The 21423-nt window shown below is 45.7% G+C and overlaps 1 protein-coding gene across 2 annotated transcripts; it reads right to left on the reverse strand.

The window, feature by feature from the left end:
• Nucleotides 1-285: 285 nt before the first annotated feature.
• fbxw11a (F-box and WD repeat domain containing 11a) lies at nucleotides 286-18594 on the reverse strand. 2 transcript variants are annotated; one of them, XM_077005849.1, is made up of 15 exons: nucleotides 18462-18566; nucleotides 16106-16210; nucleotides 13166-13234; nucleotides 12449-12668; nucleotides 12151-12222; nucleotides 12005-12119; nucleotides 10912-11002; nucleotides 10238-10375; nucleotides 9917-10035; nucleotides 8313-8562; nucleotides 7946-8064; nucleotides 7604-7714; nucleotides 2273-2351; nucleotides 1916-2080; nucleotides 286-1661 (listed from the first exon to the last, which is right to left on the reverse strand). In XM_077005849.1, the coding sequence occupies exons 1-14, from the start codon at nucleotides 18498-18500 to the stop codon at nucleotides 1919-1921; spliced, it is 1689 nt and encodes a 562-aa protein (XP_076861964.1). In that variant the 5' UTR covers nucleotides 18501-18566; the 3' UTR covers nucleotides 286-1661; nucleotides 1916-1918. The 2 variants fall into 2 exon arrangements, with proteins under 2 accessions (XP_076861964.1, XP_076861965.1); XM_077005850.1 differs by lacking the exon at nucleotides 16106-16210 and having other exon boundaries at nucleotides 18462-18594.
• Nucleotides 18595-21423: the final 2829 nt, after the last annotated feature.

The raw sequence follows: 21423 nt of genomic DNA on the forward strand, positions 1-21423 counted from the left end.
ACATTCTGATCCACCATCAGGGTTCCTGAGTCATGTCTGCTCAGTGTGGTTTCTGCTTACTCAGATATTCTCCCTGCAGGTTCAAAAGGGTCAAATGTCAAACTTAATAACTGAATCAATTAGGATTTGACATGTTTGAACACCTGTTCTGAAATCACTGTACAGCCCCCAAGTCCTTTCTAGTGATCCTGAACACAATTAATTGACTCCCAAGGTTACACCGAATGACCACAAAGTAAACTGTGTGCTGCATAAGTCTAGGTCACACACGCATTCACACACGCACAGAGTTTGGCGTCAAAACATCGCCACACTCATATACTTTATTCACAATAAATGTATTTTTACTTAAAAAAATTAATATACAACACAATTTGTGACGAGACAGCTTGGTTTACAACTAGAATACAGGCCCATATAGCAAAGCAGGTTGAGGGAGAGAGGGACTGAAAAAGGAGAGGAGAAAGAGCAAGAAAGGGGGAGATACAGCGTGTGTGTGAGAGAGAGAAAGAGGAGTGAGCTAGCATAAGTGTGTGTGTGTGTGAGAGAGACAGAGGAGTGAGAGTTAGTATGTGTGTGTAGGAGAGAGCGCAACAGAAGAGAAAGCACAACAGAGAGACAAATACACCAGCCACTGAGGATAAATGAGGACTCTACGATGTCTAGAGCAGGCATCCAAAAAGTATAATTAAATAAATATATTAAAAAAAAAAAAAAAAAACAGTAAACAGATAAAAAGCAGAAGCTGCTTTAGAGGAGACAAGGACTCCACAATGTCTCACATGCGCACAATGCCAGTCTCAGCCATGAGACAAAAACGAGACAAGGCGAGACGAGACAAATAATTCAAACTCAGTTCTTCCAGTTCGCAACTGACATTCTCCACAGTCTAAATGTGTGTGCGTGTCCCTGGTCCTGAAGAGAGGCTTAGGAACAGAGAGAAGGCAAAGGGAAGGGAAGATTAAAAAGAGGGAAGGAGAGAGAGAGGGAGAGAGAGAGAGACAGAGAGAGAAACAGCGTTGTGTCATCATTATTCCACTTGTCTTGTCCATCCAGCCTGTTCACTTTATCCTCCTTTGCAGGTTTGTCAAGAGTCTCTTTCTCTAACTGCACTTGGTTCATCCCTTGTTCTGCAGCCAGCAGTCCCAGAGTGGAGAGAGGCAGGAGAGTCAAAGCGCCTCTAGTCTCTCGTATGTACACAGTTATGGTTAGTGACCGTTTTGAGAACAAGTTTATCCTAATGTTATATCCTAAGATCTTCTGAGAAATACTGTAGCAACAGATATGCTTTCAAGCTTATAAACCTCATTCTGAGTGTGTGAGTGAATACAGAATTAATGCAGTATTATAGAACAAAACTGTTAAACCTTTGTGCCCTGTGCACTACTCATGTGTTTATGTGTGCTTGCACGCATGTTTGTGCATGTGTGTGTGTGTGTGTGTGTGTGTGAGAGAGAGAAACAGCATTTCCGTTTTGGCTCAGCGTTGGTGTGCACGAGTGTTTGAGGCAAACTCGTTGAGTGTTACTGGAGAAGTTTCTCATCAGACCAAAGGGATGAAAAAGAGGAGGCGGTTCCCTGGACAACTTTCTGTGACAGACATGGCCGACAGCCAATCAGCGTTCAGCTTTCCCAAGACACACTGGCACACAGGAGAGGCACCTGGCAAGGAGCGGAGATAAGAGTGAGAAGAGTGTGCAGAGAGAAGTAAATAAGCACTAGTTATTTGGTACTGCAAAACACTGTACTGAAGTGAGATTAGGCCCAGATATTGAATTACTCTACCCTTTTGGTAAATGCTTGGCCCACCCTTTGAGAGAAAGCTTGTGTGTGTGTGTGTGTGTGTGTGTGTGTGTGTGTGTGTGTGTGCGTGTATGTGTGTGTGGAAGGGGGGGGGGGGGTTTGGGCATGGCTACCTGCTATCTTGAGATGTATGTGTAGGTGCGTGAAGGCGATCGTCCCTCTGACTGCCCATTGGGGGAGACGTTCAGGAAGTCCCATATAAGGATGGTGTCATCATGGGAACTGCTGATGATCTGGAACTCATCAAACTGTAGACGGAACACACGGCCAGAATGCTCCTGCAAGAGGTAACCATAACAACAAATATTGAGTACACACAGAAACAACCAACACACACATTCAGGAGGCAGAAGGTGTTAACTGCTTAAAATTCTGACAGCAAGAGTTATTCAACCAAACAAGCACTTCCATTTGCCATTAGGCAAGTTATTCAGCTGGAGCCAGACACACACACACACACACACACTCACCACTAGTGTGCGCAGGCAGAGTGTGCTAGCAGGAGCGCGTGGGTCCAGGGCGGCCTGCAGATCCCACACTTTAATCTTCCTGCAGAGAGACAGATAAGACAGAGATGAGACTGTGTGTGTGTGTGTGTGTGTGTGTGTGTGTGTGTGTGTGTGGAATGACAAGTGAAATATTTAACAGGCTAAGCAGATGTGGGTGACTGCGCACTCATATGCAACAAAAAGATAAGAAGCAGCCATATCTGTGAGAGTAATGCATCGTGCTTCTCTGCTTCAGAGTGATCACTGAGACCAGATTAAACTCCTTCACTACACATGGTGTCAGTCAGGCCCTCTGCAGTAGAGACCACAGCGTCATGACTATAAACACATATAGGCCATAATCACTGAAGTTAGACTGAATTACGCCTCCTGTAAGGTTTCAATGTAGCATCCAAACTTTTGTTGTTTGTGAGCTCAGAGGGGGTTTTCTGAAGTTGTGAAGGGGTGTGAAATATTTTTTTCTCTTCACGTATACACTGCTGCTTGAAAGCTTGTGAACTCCTTGAGTAGTTTATAATAAGCATGTTTGGGTGGTTCATATATTATATATATATATATATATATATATATATATATATATATATATATATATATATATATATATATATATATATATATATAGCTCAGGGCCATACATAAAATTGTTAACCTTGCAAAATTCTGAGTCACGTGCTTGTTCATGTAAAAGTAGCAGGTGGCTTTTAATAAGGTTTCATCTGAGGAAGCCATTTGAAAAATGAAATGCGATCGTAGGTGTGGAGGTTGGGGGGGCAGGGAGGCTCTTTCTGATTGGCCACCAACACTCCAGGCCAGAAGACACTTGGACATGGCAGGGAAACTCATAAAAACCCTTGAAATTTGTCATATACAAGTCACATGATAAGCCTTATAACAACATGGCCCAATGTTGACATCTTCAGCAGATGTCCCCAATCTTCAGCAGATGCCCTAACTTGTTTTTCTGCCAAACGGCACGACTAAACAGTATTTGTGACAAATGCTTTATTAAAGCTGTATAGTATGATAGCATTTGATCAAATGCTTGGTTTCTGATGACTAGACCTTACAAAATCTACTTTTACATTTTGTATTTGTATGATTTATTCAACAACTCAAAGTGTTCAAAGTGCTTAACGGTTGAACTTTGTTGTCTTCATGGTTCTGGTTTCAAAAGTGTTTCTTCAGAGTCTGACCTCTTTACAGAGCTTCTGCTGTCTATAACAAGCAGTGACCTGAAGGATCACTGCTCCATGGCACAAGGTGTGACCATCATACACGTCTCTTACAGCCAACCTGACACACGGTGTGACCATCATACACGTCTCTTACAGCCAACCTGACACACGGTGTGACCATCAGACACGTCTCTTACAGCCAACCTGACACACGGTGTGACCATCAGACACGTCTCTTACAGCCAACCTGACACACGGTGTGACCATCATACACGTCTCTTACAGCCAACCTGACACACGGTGTGACCATCATACACGTCTCTTACAGCCAACCTGACACACGGTGTGACCATCATACACGTCTCTTACAGCCAACCTGACACACGGTGTGACCATCATACACGTCTCTTACAGCCAACCTGACACACGGTGTGACCATCATACACGTCTCTTACAGCCAACCTGACACACGGTGTGACCATCATACACGTCTCTTACAGTCAACCTGACACATGGTGTGACTCAGATGGCTCAAAACGCAGAATCATGTTTCCACTTAAACTACATTACATGAAACTATATGTGTAAAAATGCATTTACTTACAATATATAGTGTTTTCATGAATCTTTAAAATATAAAACAATTCACAAATATAAAATTGTTTTGTGGTTAGTTATATGACCATATTTTACACAATTTGGGGTCATGCTGACGGGTGGCATCTAAAATAAGAGATGTACAGTCCCTGACATAAGTTCTGTCGCTTATCCATGTTGTGGAAACAAAAGCTTATAACCTGACTAAATTCATCGATTGGTTTTAGAAATGACTCATATGAAAGCTGAAACCTTCCCAAATGAGATTTAATTTCTTTACTGCAGAAATATTGATCATTTAATGAACACAGAAAGATTTTGGCAAGACAAAAGTTTTGTCGCCCATAGAAAGTAAGGTGAAAATCAAACAAATAATTCACTTCATATACAAATATATACTTCATAACCAGTGTTGGGAACGTTACTTTAAAAAAGTAATTAGTTATAGTTACTCACTACTTGTTCAAAAAAGTAACTGAGTTAGTAACTGAATTACTCTATAATAAAAGTAACTCGTTACCAGGGAAAGTAACTATTTGCATTACAGTAAAAAAAAAGTTATAAGCCAATGAATAAGGATTTTTTGAAAAAGCAGTTTTCACAGTCAGTTGAAATTAGTAGATCAGAAAGGTGTTTAACTTTTGATATTTATTAAATTAAATTCTCTCAACCTGAGACAACTGGTTTGTTCACAACAGAAGTAAACTTAACAATAAATCCTCTATTCTTAAATAAATCAAATACCCAGTCTGGTAGACATTCAGGAACTTCAAGTATTTTCTTAAATAATGTTTATAGCGCCACCTTGAAAATGCTAATTTTTCTTTGGCTTGCTCCTGACTCGCCATTTCTGTCTCTTCTCTGTTTGTGTCGTGTGTCACTGGTGTGCTTCAGCACGTGTGTAAAAACGCTCTAATTGGCTACCATAACGCTGCCTTAGCCAATCGCTTACTGACTTGTTAAACAGATGTTGCACCAAGAACTGTGACCTATCGAGATCTGTTACTCCTCACTAGCCTGGGCAGGGGTCCGCTCTCATTACTGTTAGTATATCAATATATAGTAACACACCGCTTTTAATGACCAGTAACGTCAACAGCGTTGTAACGACAGGAAAAGTAATTAAAATAACACCGTTATTTTAATGGCGTTATTCGCAACACTGTTCATAACACTGGTGAATGACATTGTGGTGCTATTAGAGCCATATTTAATATTTTGTGTGACTTCCACGAGCTTGAAGGACCGCATCCATGCGGTTCGACAATGATTCATACAATTTATTGATAAAGTCATCAGGAATAGCAAAGAATGCAGTCTTGCATGACTCCCAGAGATTTGAAGAGACTAGAGATGCTTTTGACAAGCCCAGGTCCGGCAGACCCCACAAGACAACTGCTCGGGAGGAACGTTTGTTGGTTAGAAAATCCAAAGCCAGTCCCTCTTCCACTGCAGCAGAGCTCCACCAGGCCTGGTCACCTCAAGTCCCTGTGTCAACTAGAACAGTTTGTAGGATTCTGTCTCGAAATGGCCTCCATGGTCGAATCAGTGACCAGAAGCCAGCACTAAACAAAAGGCAGGTAAAAAACCGTGTGGCATTTGCCAAGGCCCACAGCCTGCTAAACGGATGGATGCTGGAAAAGTGGCAGAAGGTGGATTTCTCAGATGAATCTTCAGTTGAATTACACCACAGCCGCCGCAAATGCTGCAGGAGACCTACTGGAGCCCGTATGGATCCAAGATTCACCCAGAAAATAGTCAAGTTTGGTGGTGGAAAGATCATGGTCTGGGGTTACATTCAGTATGGGGGTGTGTTAAACATTTGCAAGGTGGAAGGCAGTATCAATAGCCTCAAATATCAAGAAGTATTAGCTACATCTTACATTCCCAATCATAAAAGGGGTCAAATTTTGCAGCAGGATGGTGCTCCATCTCATACATCCATCTCTACATCAATGTTCCTCAAGGGGAAGATCAAGATGCTCCAGGACTGGCCAGCCCAGTCACCAGACATGAACATCATTGAGCATGTTTGGGGTAGGATGAAAGAGGAAGCTTGGAAGACAAAACCAAAGAATTTTGATGAACTCTGGGAGGCATGCAAGACTGCATTCTTTGCTATTCCTGAAGACTTCATCAATAAATTGTATGCGGTCCTTCAAGCTCGTGGAAGTCACAAAATATTAAATATGGCTCTAATAGCACCACAACGTCATTCACCAGTGTTATGAAACATATATTTGTATATGAAGTGAATTATTTGTGATTTTCACCTTATTTTCTGTGAGCGACAAAACTTGTGTGTTGCCAAAATCTGACCTTTCTGTGTTCATTAAATAATCAATATTTCTGCAGTAAAGCAAATTTATTTTCATAAATTAAATCTCATTTGGGAGGGTTTCAGCTTTCATATGAGTCATTTCTAAAACCAATCGATGACTTTAAAGTCAGGTTATAAGCTTTTGTTTCCACAACATGGATAAGCGACAGAACTTATGTCAGGGACTGTAGGTACCCCTTCCAGCATGTACACGCCCCCCGTGTGCTGGTATATCTGTGTGCACGCCCCCCGTGTGCTGGAATATCTGTGTGCACGCCCCCCGTGCGCTGGAATATCTGTGTGCACGCCCCCCGTGCGCTGGAATATCGGTGTGCACGCCCCCCGTGCGCTGGAATATCGGTGTGCACGCCCCCCGTGCGCTGGAATATCGGTGTGCACGCCCCCCGTGCGCTGGAATATCGGTGTGCACGCCCCCCGTGCGCTGGAATATCGGTGTGCACGCCCCCCGTGCGCTGGAATATCGGTGTGCACGCCCCCCGTGCGCTGGAATATCGGTGTGCACGCCCCCCGTGCGCTGGAATATCGGTGTGCACGCCCCCCGTGCGCTGGAATATCGGTGTGCACGCCCCCCGTGCGCTGGAATATCGGTGTGCACGCCCCCCGTGCGCTGGAATATCGGTGTGCACGCCCCCGTGCGCTGGAATATCGGTGTGCACGCCCCCCGTGCGCTGGAATATCGGTGTGCACGCCCCCCGTGCGCTGGAATATCGGTGTGCACGCCCCCCGTGCGCTGGAATATCGGTGTGCACGCCCCCCGTGCGCTGGAATATCGGTGTGCACGCCCCCCGTGCGCTGGTATATCTGTGTACACGCCCCCGTGTGCTGGTATATCTGTGTACACGCCCCCGTGTGCTGGTATATCTGTGTACACGCCCCCGTGTGCTGGTATATCTGTGTACACGCCCCCGTGTGCTGGTATATCTGTGTACACGCCCCCCGTGTGCTGGTATATCTGTGTACACGCCCCCCGTGTGCTGGTATATCTGTGTACACGCCCCCCGTGTGCTGATGTGCATGCACGTCCCTGTGTGCTGGTGTGCGTGCGTGCACACGGTCTTGTGTGATGGTACATGTCTGTGCACGTCCCGGTGTGCTGGTACATGTGCGTGCGCACATCCCCATGTGGTGTTTGTGCGTGCACACGGCTCTGTGTGGTGTGTGTGCATGCGTGTGCATTACCCATCGTATGCGCCACTAACAATCCTTTTGTTGTCGAAGCGAATGCAGCGAACAAGCTCCTCGTGACCCTCTAAGACACGCAGACATGCACCACACTCGATATCCCACAACCTGTAGAACACACACACACTCAATGAATCTATATCCCTAGTAATTGCATAGGGCCAGTTCTATCTGAATCTTTCTCTCTCTCACACACACACACACACACACACACACACACACACACACACACACACACACACACACACACACACACACACACACACTTTCCATTCCTAGTAGTGCAGGCAGAATGAGGTCTCTGTCACACGTTGCTGCCCGGCCTACATACCCACGTACCGTATGGTGTTGTCTGACGAGCCACTGACCACCAGTCTGTCCCTGTACTGCAGGCAGGCGATGCCACGTTTATGTCCATTCAGAGTTCGCACAAACTCACACGTACTAGTGCTCCACACCTACACACAAAAGAACAGAAAAAGACATTTTCCACATGATAAACACAAGCATTTTGACACAAACACTAATTTTAAAGACACAGGCCACTAATGATCTAGAAAACTGACACAAAGCATCATTAGTTATGCCTTGGACCGATCTCCACACATGAGGACCAGTACGGTGGGCTCCGATTCAGCACAGCGAGTGGCTCACCGTCACTGGCATTTCGAGCGACGGGCCCAGGAACATCCACTGAGACTCTTACTTTTATGGTCCTGTCACCGGAGGCAGAGACGATGTACTTGTCATCGAAGTCGACGACGTTGACGGCAGCGCGGTGTCCCACCAGCACGCGGCGGAGGCTGATGTCGGTGGCGGAGGCCATGTCCCACACGGCGATGGAGCGGTCCTTGGAGCACGTCACCATCAGGCCGTTACAGAAGCGCAGGTGCAGAACGGCCTCGTTGTGGTGGATGAGGGTGTTCAGCACCTCCCCCGAGCTCACGTCCCACACCCTGCAGGATCAGAGGGGGGAGAGAGGGACGGGAAGATGAAGATAAGAGGTAATAGAGCGAGAGGGAGAAAGAAGAGAAGAAAACCTTTTACTTCCAGGTTAAACAGGAACGTCGACCAGGTTCTACACAAACCAGCGCAAGGCACAAGGAAACACTCACACCAGACTGACACAACTCAATACAATCAGCAAGGGGAGCATCTCTATGGTGATGAAGCAGCTAGTTTGAAATGGGGTCATCCCTCATCATAGGGAGGAGAAGATGTTACTGTCTGGGTGCTCAAACAATCAGGGCTGAAGCCTCCCAACACAGTTCAGATTCCTTTCACTTTGTGCTTTAAAAGCAAGACAGAAAACAACACAGATCACATGACTAATGTGTGAACGGTATCGTGCACAGCTGTTTACATCCGAAGGTGTTGGAAGCCATTTTGTTCGCACTCTCACTGAGTTGATGATGGAAAAGCGACTCCCAAGCTACGTTTCTGTTCTCTTTTAACATTTCCCTTTTTTTGTAAGCAATTTGCGAGAATCTAAAAGTGGGAAAATGATTTTTATCGTCAGGAACACTGGGGGGAAAAATGTGACAGCCAGGGAGCTAAACAGTTGCTAAGGAAGTGAAGTCAGTGTTTCCTTGGAGATTTCACAGTATGAGGGTTAGTGAGCATGATTAAAGACAATCTGGGAGCAAGCGAGACAAAAAAAAAGAGACAGAAAGAAAAAGAACGTGTGAGAAAATAAAATGTTTATATATAAAGAGCATGTGTATATGGCTGTGGGGGTGATACACTCGATTTATGTTGTGTGAGTCTCCATCACACACACTTTAAATGATGTAGTGAAGTCAGACATAGAGTATGATCCATCAGATTCTGGCTTCAACAGCAGACAGATCCTTTAGCAGTTTGACATGCTTAGGGATATAATTCTTCCAACATTAAAGAAACAGTTCAAACAGGGCTCTCTGACCAAAAACAGACAAGTTCATCAGGACTGCCTGACCCTAGATGCAGGGTTAGACTGGGAGCGTGTGTTGCAAATGTAACCAAGTGATGTTTAATGTGGATGTGTGAGCTGTTTTCTTATTCATTAAAAATGACTCCATTAATGTGGGGCACAGTTAATCTCCTGATAAATACCCCAGTATTTTACAGTTGCATGAGGTGAAACCGATGTTACACAGTACGGCTGGTATCATCATGACCACCAGAGGCAGGCCAGTGTCAGAGTGTTCTAACACAGTGTAGGCATGAAGGCAGATTTAAGACAGGCCCATAAATAGTTACACATCTTCAAATTATCTCTCAAAAATGTCACATGTTGGTCAGAACATAATACTCTATGTGTGTACAGACCTGACAGTTGAGTCAGAAGAACCAGTCACTATGACTCTGTCATCATACTGCAGACACAGAACTGAACCCGTGTGACCCGTCAGAATCTTCAGAGACTCCAGAGAGTGTTTATCCCAGATCTGAGAGAGAGAAAGAATGGGAAAAAAGCACGAGAAAGTTTGTTTAAAACGTTCGCCTGCCACTCGTGACCTCATACTACCCAGCTGAAATGGCAGGCATCCAGAGAAGTGTCCACACACACACACACACACACACACACACACACACACACACACACACACACACACACACACACACACACACACACACACACACACACACCTTGATGGAGTTGTCTCGGAGGCCGCTGATGATCTTGTCATCATCATACTGGAGGCAGTAGACCCCTTTACTGTTCTCAGACCTGCACTGGATCCTTTGAAGGTTGTGTCTGCCACAGCGCCAGTTCGCCTCAATTGTCTGTGTGGGAAAGAAAAAAAAACTAACATGTTATAGACCTCATTTGTACTTTTTCAAACTCTAATCTATTTCTAATCTATTTTCTAACTCTAATCTAATTTCTAATCTAAACCATTTAAGCCAGTTGAGGGTGACAAGGGGTTTATACACAGCACAGGTGCAAGCTAAGAAGAAACCCTCAAGTGGGCTCCAATCTGCCACAGAACACACACCCACACAAGGCCAAATTAGAGGCACCAATCGACCCAACACACAAGCCTGAGTGTGTGTGTGTGTGTGTGTGTGTGTGTGTGTGTGTGTGTGTGCGTGCGTGCGTGCGTGCGTGGGGCAGGAAACCCGATCACCCAGAGGAAACCCGTGTATGTACATGAAGAACACGCAAACAAGGAGAAGGCGGCAGTGGCCAGGCAAGGACTGCAGCTGTGGGACTTGAAACAGCAGAGTGAGACGGAGTGAGACGGAGTGAGAGCTAGTGTGCCACCTCACAGCCTGAGCCAGACCATAAAGCCAAAGCACACAGGGCTGTGAAGGCTCACCTCAATGTCCTGTATGATCTTGGGGTAGAGCGAGTGATAGTAGGAGTTGGGCGGAACGTCATTGGTGCGGTTCTTGAACAGGTACTTCTCCCTGGGAACAGACAGGAAACCAAAACACACCATTTCCTTGTATACGTCCTCCATCTTTGTGTACTTTCCTTCACACCGACACCACTCCCCTAAGAGAATTACTGTGCTATTTAACTCTGCAACTGTAAATATTAGAATTACGGAAGGTTTCAAGGTGTGTTTAGGTAAAGCACTGGAAAGACTTTAAACCCTGAACCCTGCTCTGTCCTGTGACTTCTGTACAGACGTTGTGGCGGTCTTCTCCACACAGTGCTGCTTTAGAAAAAGTCAGTGGGTGAAGGAAATAAAAGCAGAAGTAGTGTGATCACGGTTCTGGCTGAAATTACTGCTAAAGGTCAAACTTGCTGATGATGTAACTGCTCAAGGTCACAGACCTCATGGGGTCACCAGACCTGTCAGTCAAAGGCTAGTTCGGAAAGATCATTAAAGGAGGTTTGATACATGGGACGTAAAACAAATAACTACTATGACCTTTGCTTATTGCTTCAGCAACTGGCACGATGGCGTTAATATCATCTAGCATGACTTTCAAACTGTGCTGGAAAAGGGCTACTCTGGGGTCTTGATTGCCCTTGATTATTTAATGACGGCACATTATGTGCTCATGCAAAGTAGAGGGAATCAATCAAAATGTGAGCTGAGTTTGTTCCTGAGCCCAGGACTCAGATCACAGCAGGCTGAGTGCTTTAACCTGCATGTGTATGCCACGCACACACCCTTCCCAATTCTGTGTGCGTCGGTCCACAAGTGATTTTTTTCATGTGAATGCGTGTGCGAGCTCCCCACACCACATCTTTATGTACACACACACACACACACACACACACACACACACACACACACACACACACACACACACACACACACACACACACACACACACACACACACACACACACACGGAAGAGCTGGCCATTGGTGTCTCAGACATTTCTACAGGGTGTTCATCCTGTGTGAGCACACGTGTGTGCACGTGTGCCTGCGTGCGCACGTGTGACCTCACCACTGATGTCTCTCGGACAGGCCTTTCCAGAGAGGGTCGGTGCGCACCATTCTCTCTATGAGCTTCTTCCACAGCATGCCCTCAGAGATCACCCGCTGCCACTCCCGACAGACCAACTCAGCCGAGCACAGAGAACGTGCATCCAGACTCAGCCGAGCACAGAGAACGTGCATCCAGGAACGACAGGATGTTCTCAGCTATGTGGTCCAGACCTCGGGCTGAACACAAGCAGAGTGGGAGAGAGGACTGTGGGTATTTTTATTTATTTAACAATCAGATCACAAAAAGTTTGCAACTCAAACATTCATACTTTTAACAGAGATGAATCTATAGAAATACATACATGTACACACACACACACACACAGGTGAGAAAAGTACTACTTGGAAGTGCAGTTGTGTAGCATGGGTATGAGGCAAGAAGATCTTTTGTGTGTGTGTGTACCTGGCAGAGCAGTTATAAAGTCTCTCTGTAGCATGGGTTTGAGGTAAGAGTTGATGTGGCCGTGCTGGTAGTGGCACATGCGTGAGATGAGGTGCTCCACAAATTCCACCTGGTCGGTCTCTGACCACTGCTCAAACACCTGGATACACATGTCCTTCTCCTTCTCGAAGCTCACCCGTGAAGAGCGCTTCCGAGAACCGCACAGAGGACCGTTTCCCAGCTGAATGACAGGAGGCAGACACAGATCAGAAGGGTTTCCATCTTGCCACTGTGACGGCACTCTCACAAACCCACCCTCAACACAGACAGCTTATTAACATACAGACCCAGCAACTAGTGTGGTCTTGTGTCAGAGGCGCCCTTGAAACCGTACTGAAGCAAAGTCGATGGAGCAATATCTGAAGCAATTAGGCCTGTGATGGAGGTGGTGTACTGGGATGAGTCAAATGCCAACATAGCAAAAAGAAGCTGAGGACAAAACAAAGCTGAGGACATTGTACTGCCTAAAATATGTACAACTGTTTCACAGCATTTTAGACAGGAGTTTAGTAGCTACTAATATCTCAACACAAACAGGTATACTCACCCATTAAATAACCACTAGCCTCTTCAAAATCCTACTTTGATTACCACGAGTAGGTAAACAAGCATGCAAATACAAAGAAAATGTACAATGGTTCTGCCTTTCTCTTTCCTCCGTCACACACTCACACACACCTTAAACACCGTGGTCTTCTTTGGCGAGAGGTCATCCGTTAGATTCTGCGATTCCATAACTGTCAGGTTCTATGCGGAGAGAAGAAGAACAGAGTCCTGGTGAAGACTTGGTGTGCGCGGGCCTGAGTGTATGAGTGCATGTTCGTGTGACAGAGGGAGAGATGATGAAAGGGTTCAGACACAGGGGAGAAATGAGCAAGTGGCCACACCCCGGGCACGTCACGCAGGACCCTCATTCATCACACACACCGCAGAGGAAGTGGAACAGAGAGGGGACAGAAAGTCGTGTAAGCAACATCCTGTTTGTGGCTGCAGTTTCCAGGTTACATCTGATGACAAGTCAAGGCTTCATAAATAATATGAAGCACTTGCACCTCTATGAACGGAGGACGAACATTCTTAACAAAAGGTTCAAATACGTTTTGTGCTGGTGGCAGTACTAGTTCAGCCTATTTACTGCCGCAGTCGACTCTCCTTGGCAAAGGTGCTCCTGACGGAGGGAGAGTGAGTAAGGGAAGGAGACCTAGGGGAGCTGTAGGAGGTCTGAGGCAGCATCTCAGCCTCCTCTCTGAGTGGGAGTGTGGATCACCGTGTTCTTTGCTGTTCCCTGCCGTTCTGTGTGGGAGACGATTCCAGCTGCCTACTGCTAACAACTACTGTGTCCCAGCCCCGTCTCTGCCGGTCCACGAGTACACGGTGTGCTTTGAAATCTTTAACGCTTAAAAGGGACACCGTCCCAACAATCCCTCGCGCAAACACCCACCAGAGCCATAGCGGGCGAAGGCAGGGGCATGCTCGAAAAGTAAACAGGCGTGGACACGCACGTGCGTACACGCACCAACTTAAAATGTGCATGCACACACTTGAACAGAAGAGGAAAGCCAACATGATGGCAGGACTGGTTCTGCATCAACGCCCACTGCAAACACTGCAGCCCCAGCAGCTGCAAAGTAGCAGGGGAGACGCTGTTCCACGATTGACATAAATGCTTAATACATGTTTGTGACAAAGGTTTCGCCAAATATCTGTGATGACTAAAGCCCGTCTGTTTTTGTTAGCCACTTTCAGTGTCTGTAATGTCATCCCCGGACACGTTTACGATCTAGAAAACGAGAGTTCCAAAAGCATTATGACATCACTTTGCCCACTTTGTGCATGCTGATGTAATGTTCCGGGAAAAGCTCTTCTGGTGCCATGACCCAGGCGCACACATTCGTGCACAGGCCCACACTGAGCTGTTTCAACCGTGCTCAAGATCACTATGACAACTGACCAGAAGGATGTTATGCACCATCATCATTTCACCCAAGCGTGCATTACAGCCACACAACAGAGAGGCGGGTCAGTAACACAGACACTCAGAGATAGACAGCTAGTAAGAGACACAGACACACAAGACAGGTGAGGGCTGTGAGCTCAGGCAGCAGCTACACAGACAGACAGACTGAATACTGAGACTCAGATGGCATCACACAATTAAAAAACAAACAAAATAGAAGGTGATCACTTTCGGTGTGTGTTCTAATCCGTATCACCAGTCAGGTGAGTGTACATGACAAAGGAAGCCGGTGTGGTCCTGCTCACCCACACGCTGGACAAGTCTGTCTGCTCTAGAGAAGGCCACAGTGCCGGGGACAGTAACCACCTGCTAAACCTAGCCACACAAATTAACACAATAACAAAATGCTTCAAAAGGGTAATTATCTCACCGCATCATTAAAGAATGCTGCATGTGGTTCAAGTTAGATTTTTACAGACAACAACAACAACAACAACAACCCTGAAAACCCCCCCAAGGACATCACCGCTTTGTCAACCTTCTCACCCCTTCAAAAGCACGCGGGCGTGAAGACTGGCGTGTCCACCGGGGTGCGCTCTACACTTCGGCTGAGGCCGTGGATGCCGCGAGAATGGCCCTGTGCACACTTTCACTTCTGACAGCCTGTCACAATGACCCAGCAGGCTTCCTCTGACCACATCGCCCCCGTGGGGCGTGAAGTCATGAAGTGCCATTATGCCCAAACCCTGGACGTCTTTAGCCAGACACACACAGAAATGGTGGTCCCTTTCATGGCTCCTGACTGATCTGAAAGCCCTCGCAGTCAGAGGCTTGTTCGCCCATCAGGCCCGCGGTGCAACTTTGAAGCCTGGGTTTGCTTTCTGATGCACACTTGGTGCCCAACCGCAGCCTGTATGACAGAAGGCGTATTTAAGCTGGCTATCAGGGGAGACGATGTTATTCACAAAAACAAAGAGATGCCATTGTGGCATGTTTCACATGTCTGTTGTCTCAGCTAGTCACAAAAATGAACCAAAAGAAATTGAGCAAAAAATCACTGACATTGTGCTGGTAACGTTTACAACTGGGAATTTTGAGTCATGTAGAACACTACTGGTATTGTTGCTACACCATGTGGGAATTGTGACGTTCACCACTGCCCATTATACAGGACAGCTGAGTCAGGAGTCCAGAACTTAGCGTCCCCCTAGGACACAGACACTCAGTATAATGATTTCTTGTCTTACAGCATTACCCTCACAGACATGACCAGCACCAAAAACACTCTGGATAAGAGCGTTCCAAGTAACTCTTGACATCACGCACCCTGAAAAATATCACTCTCATACAGAACGACAAGAAAAAAATGAACAGCTTCAATTAAACTGTTCTCTACGTCATTCGATCAAACCCTAAGCAGGTCTACAGAGGCCATCCAGATGAGGCTGAGTGCGGCAGGTGATGTGGGTGGGGGTGTTTGGTGGGGGGGCAGAGACATAAACCATGGGCAATCAGCAGAACAGAGGGTGGGTGTGGGGTAAAAGAATCTGGTGGGCAGACAGGCTGGAGGGTGGTGAGGGGGTGGTGTGAGACCAGAAGAGAGAGAAGAAAGGAAAGAGGGGGAGGAATATAGAGGAAATACTGAAGGAGGAGAGCAGAACCTGGTTGTGGGCCCGGGAGGTAGGGAGGCTCTGCAGACACCTGAGAGCACACAGGCTCTCTGCCACCGAAGAACAGCCCAGCCAGAGAGAGCGAGGCAAAGAGCACTGTGTGAGAGAGAGAGAGAGAGAGAGAGAGAGAGAGAGGGGCAATGAGCCATGAAAGTGTAAGTGTTGAGGGAAAAGCAAAAGGGGTTAATATTGAAGGATTGAGGAAGAGGACAGAGTCCAAATGTGGTGGTGTTTTAGATGAAAAGATTGAGAAATGGTAAGCAAGAGAAACAGGAAGAGAAAACAAGGGTGTGTAGAAACAGCAGTAAAGTGAGAAGTGAGGGGAAGTGAGAGAGTGAAGGGCAGAAAGGGGAGGAGAGTAAGTGGGGGAAGTGAGGAGGGGAGAAAACAGTATTAGAGCAACGTACAGTGAGCAAATACAGACACGCACCCCCACCCCCACCCACACTAGACACACACACAGAAAACATTTAAGCATTAGGACCTATTAATTATAGCATGGGCAGGGCAGGGGAGAGGGAGTGGTCAGAACCAATCAGAGAGCTCGGTGAGGGCCACCCATTCCTCTTCCATCCGCAGTGTGGGTCAAGTTAGTGTTTACATTAACATTTACAGCACACATACACGCATACAAACCCAACCCAAAGTCAAACAGATGAAGCTAGTTTCGCATCAGGTATACACGTCTGTGTGTATGAGCGGGAGTATTTGGACAAGACAGCAGACCACAAATATACAAACACAAAGAAGCCACGGCCATTTTACTACCGAGGCTAAAAAACAAACATATGCATATGATTAGCTAGCATCTAAAGAGGAGGGCTGGATTAATCCAAATCTAACTCAATAACACTAGTGCTGACTGCACTGGAACAGAGGCTGAGGGCTAGGGATGTGTTAGATCATATGTCAACATCAGTCTTTACAGCAGAAACTGAGATGAAACTGTAACAAACTACCTTACACAAATGCACACAGCCCTGACTTGGCAGGCATAGCAAATTGCCGGTTTGTTAAAATAAAAAAAACGGGGAAATAAAATAAAGACAACTTTAATTTTAATTGAGGTAGTACGCACGTAATATAACGTAGTAGGGCAGTAGTCGTCCACAAAGCGCTGGCAAGAGCATCAATAATCACATCACAACAAGGGCTGGCCACAAGCCCAGGATGTGGGCATTAGAAAACAGCTTCAAATAAACAAGACCTCTGCACTGTCGCTGGCGGTGGGTAACAAACACTAGTGGGGCAATTAACTCGCGTCCACATCTCACACCGCAGAAGATTGAAATGAAACCACACGGCATTTATTAGACCAATACGTGGAGGAACATCTCAATCAGGTATTAGACCAGTACGTGGAGGAACATCTAAACCAGGTATTAGACCAGTACGTGGAGGAACATCTAAACCAGGTATTAGACCAGTACGTGGAGGAACATCTAAACCAGGTATTAGACCAGTACGTGGAGGAACATCTAAACCAGGTATTAGACCAGTACGTGGAGGAACATCTAAACCAGGTATTAGACCAGTACGTGGAGGAACATCTCAAGCGGGTCAACCTGGCCAACCGTTGGTCAGGTGGTTTATTAGACCAGTATTTGACCAGTACGTGGAGGAACATCTCACCCTGGCCAACCGTTTGGTCGGGTGGTTTATTAGACCAGTACATAGAGGAACATCTCACCCTGGTCAACCGTTTGGTCGGGTGGTTTATTAGACCAGTATTAGACCAGTACGTGGAGGAACATCTCAACCTGGTCAACCGTGTGGTCGGGTGGTTTATTAGACCAGTACGTGGAGGAACATCTCACCCTGGTCAACCGTTTGGTCGGGTGGTTTATTAGACCAGTATTAGACCAGTACGTGGAGGAACATCTCAACCTGGTCAACCGTGTGGTCGGGTGGTTTATTAGACCAGTACGTGGAGGAACATCTCACCCTGGTCAACCGTTTGGTCGGGTGGCGCAGGGACACCGCTGCTTCAATATTGACGTTTTCTGTGGGCAACAAGACGGACGTGCGCAGCTATGCGACACAGCTGGCTGGCATGTTCCCATCTGGACCACCGAGATATTGTTCGTCAAATACACATTTCAGGAAGAATCTCCGCGGTATACACACGAGCAGTCCCAGCGCCCCTCGTCCCCGTACAGCTAACTGACCCACTAACGCAGTCCTGCTCGCCCAGCCTCAACTCCCCTTCGGAACCGCACTCGGACTTTATTTACCTGCGACTGCCGCAGTCGAAACAGCTCTAAAAACCCGGTGTGGTATTGACTCCCAACGGTGCCCTAATCGCCTCAAAACGACATTTGTGTTGATGTAGTTGAATTAAACTCACCATTAACTCCAGCGTTTTGTCTTCCATCTCCGGCTCCATGTTGTTGTTCCGTCTGCCTCTCGCTGCGAAAATGGAAACCAGCGACTCAAGTGCGAGCCGGAAGGTGAAGTCAGCTACAACGGGAGGGCCACTAGCACTCCGAGCACATCAACGCGGGTTTATTATTCTGCATATCAAAAGATCCCATTTTTAATGATGAGATGTCTATTCTTCTGAATATTCACCATTTATAAAAAGGTAAACGATACGTGTCTTTTGTTGTATCATGTAAGTTCAATTTGCCCTGATATCATTGGCTATAATTATATATAGTCTGTGTTTTGACTGTATTCTGACAGAGAAAATGATTTGGCTTCTTAATATGAAAAATGAGAAGAACTTCCAAACGGGTCAGGACTCAGGAGGGAACCTGATATCATCGGGCTCTGCCTCAGGAACATCCTAGATCCGGTCTTAAAATCAGCTCTTAAAATTAGGCACGAAGGTTCACTCATAATTTTCTATAATTCCTTTCAGGTAGTCATGAATACAAAAAAAATACAAACGGCAAACAAACAGCTACTGTATGATCCTATAAATGTGTATATTGCTCTGACCTTTCAAACCCAAATAACACAAATCCTTCAGAATGGCACTGCAGACAAACGCACTGCACCCTACAAGTTACAATGTAAAAAATATAGCCGCAAGCGGCGATTGGCGGGTTCACACACAAATAGGCATATTTTGGCCTCAATAGGCAAAAGGAAGCCCAAAAGGTCCTTTAGACCTAAAAGTGAAAAGAAGCTGTTTGGGTTTGGCCAGTGTGTGCTCTACAGATAGTGTGTGATGACATCTGCGTGTGTCAGAAAGGGAGACACAGAAATAGCACATCTGGCTAGGGCTGCATCTATGTGAACAATATAGGAAGGCCTGCATGTGTCTATACATGATTGGGCCTGTATATTACAGACAGAGAGAGATTGAGGGTGCCAGAGACTATGCTTTGTTAATTCACTCCTTGCACACCTTGCACGCCTAACATGACTGCCCGTGTATTCAAAGTATGAATGTAGTCTGCAAAGCCTGGCATTACATGACTGACATGACTGGCATGACTGACATAACTGATATGACTGGCATGACTGAAATGACATCACTGGCATGATGAACAAAAGTAATATGACTGATATGACTGACATAACTGGAATGAGTGACATGACTGGCATGACTGTAATGACATGACTGATATGACTGACATGACTTATGTCTGACATGACTGGACTGACATGACTGATATGACTGGACTGAAATGACTGACATGACTGGACTGACATGACTGTTATGACTGGACAGATATGCATACAAACTATACATACATTTAGGTAGAAGTGTGTGTGTGTGTGTGTGTGTGTGGTAGTGTATGTACTGAAACTATGACAACATATACTAATACATACATACATAAGTATACATAGAAACTATACATACATATAGGTATAAAGGTGTGTGTGTCTGTGTTTGTGTGAGAGAGAGACAAAAAAGAAGCCAAATATCAGTTTGTATAAGCATGTGTTAGTCACTGGGATATGGGTGGGTATGGCTAGGGAAGTGTCATTGTGAATGCTATAGGAAGGCCTGCTTGCGCCTGTATGTGTGTGTGCCTGGTTAATAGACACAGAGAGATGTAGGTAGCCAGAGCAATGTTTACTTAGGGCACAGAGATGGGAGGGGGAATGTGGGTGAGAGTGTGAGAGAGACTGAGTGTGTGTGAGTTTCAGCTTGCGTGCGTGTGAGAAGGAGAAGGTGACAGAGGAACTTTACATGCATTTTTATGCATTGTAAATAATACTGCACTGTAGAGCCATACGATAACCGATTTAGATGAAACTTGACAAATTTGTTCAGGATGGGATTCTGAATGGGCTTGTGCATTTTGATCAGAATTGGATAAAATATGAAAGAGCTTTAAGAATATGAATATTATATGTATCGATGCTGTCCATTAAAAAAATATTTAGCAGGTATAAGTGTCCTCAAATCCAAAATCTTTGGATTTTTTTTTATTTCACACTCTGTAGAGTATTATAAGACTTTGCTTGACATGATAGTATGAAAATCCTAGGAGCAGTATGAAAAGTGATGATTTCAAACTATTATTAACTGTAAATAAACTGTGCATTTTTTAATAGGACATGTAATGGGAAAGTTGTTCGCACTACTGCAAGGAATCAAAAGAGTCCAATTGCATGTTCCCAAGTGGAATTATGTAGGGGATACACTTGCTTTTTTTGCAATAGCGCCCCCCAGTGGCCAATCGACACCTGGCTGGATAATGTCATAGGGGGCGTGCACTTGTCCACACCCAAGAGGTTTCGTGCAGATCGACCAATGGTAAGCCTGTCAAACGCGTGCCGATCACTGATTGGCCGATTACGTCAGCCATTTTGGAAGTATGGAGTGTCTGCTTTAGGACCTGGTTCCCAGAGGCCCATAGATGATGTCTGCCAAGTTTCATGTGGATCGGCCAATCTGAGTGCATGGGGCAAATTTTTGCATGTTATAGCGCCCCCTAGCAGGTGAGGTATGGCAACCTCTGCAAGCTGCCCCAGACCCTCACAGGGAAGCTGTCTGTGAAGTGCCATCTCATTACATGCAAGTTTTCTTAAGTTAGAGCTCCATATGCGCAAAATTTACTATTGAATTTACGCCCCCTCATTTGATTGGCTTATACTGACTAGGTAGTGAAGAAATTAGCATTTTTGTTGGATACATTTTAAAGTTCAGACTCTTCTGAACGTTTTGATACCACATATGTGCATGTATGTGAAAAATCCAGGGACTAGTTCGCGCTCAAAGATGTGTGTGATTTTGCACATTATGCAAATTAACTCGAAATCTAAGTGGGCGGAGCTTAATGGTTGTATATTAATTGTCCTATTGAATTTAGTCAAGGAATGTATAGGAACTGGAATTTTGGTTC

This window comes from Brachyhypopomus gauderio, chromosome 5, assembly GCF_052324685.1.
Source record: "Brachyhypopomus gauderio isolate BG-103 chromosome 5, BGAUD_0.2, whole genome shotgun sequence".
In the NCBI taxonomy this organism is placed as follows: domain Eukaryota; kingdom Metazoa; phylum Chordata; class Actinopteri; order Gymnotiformes; family Hypopomidae; genus Brachyhypopomus; species Brachyhypopomus gauderio.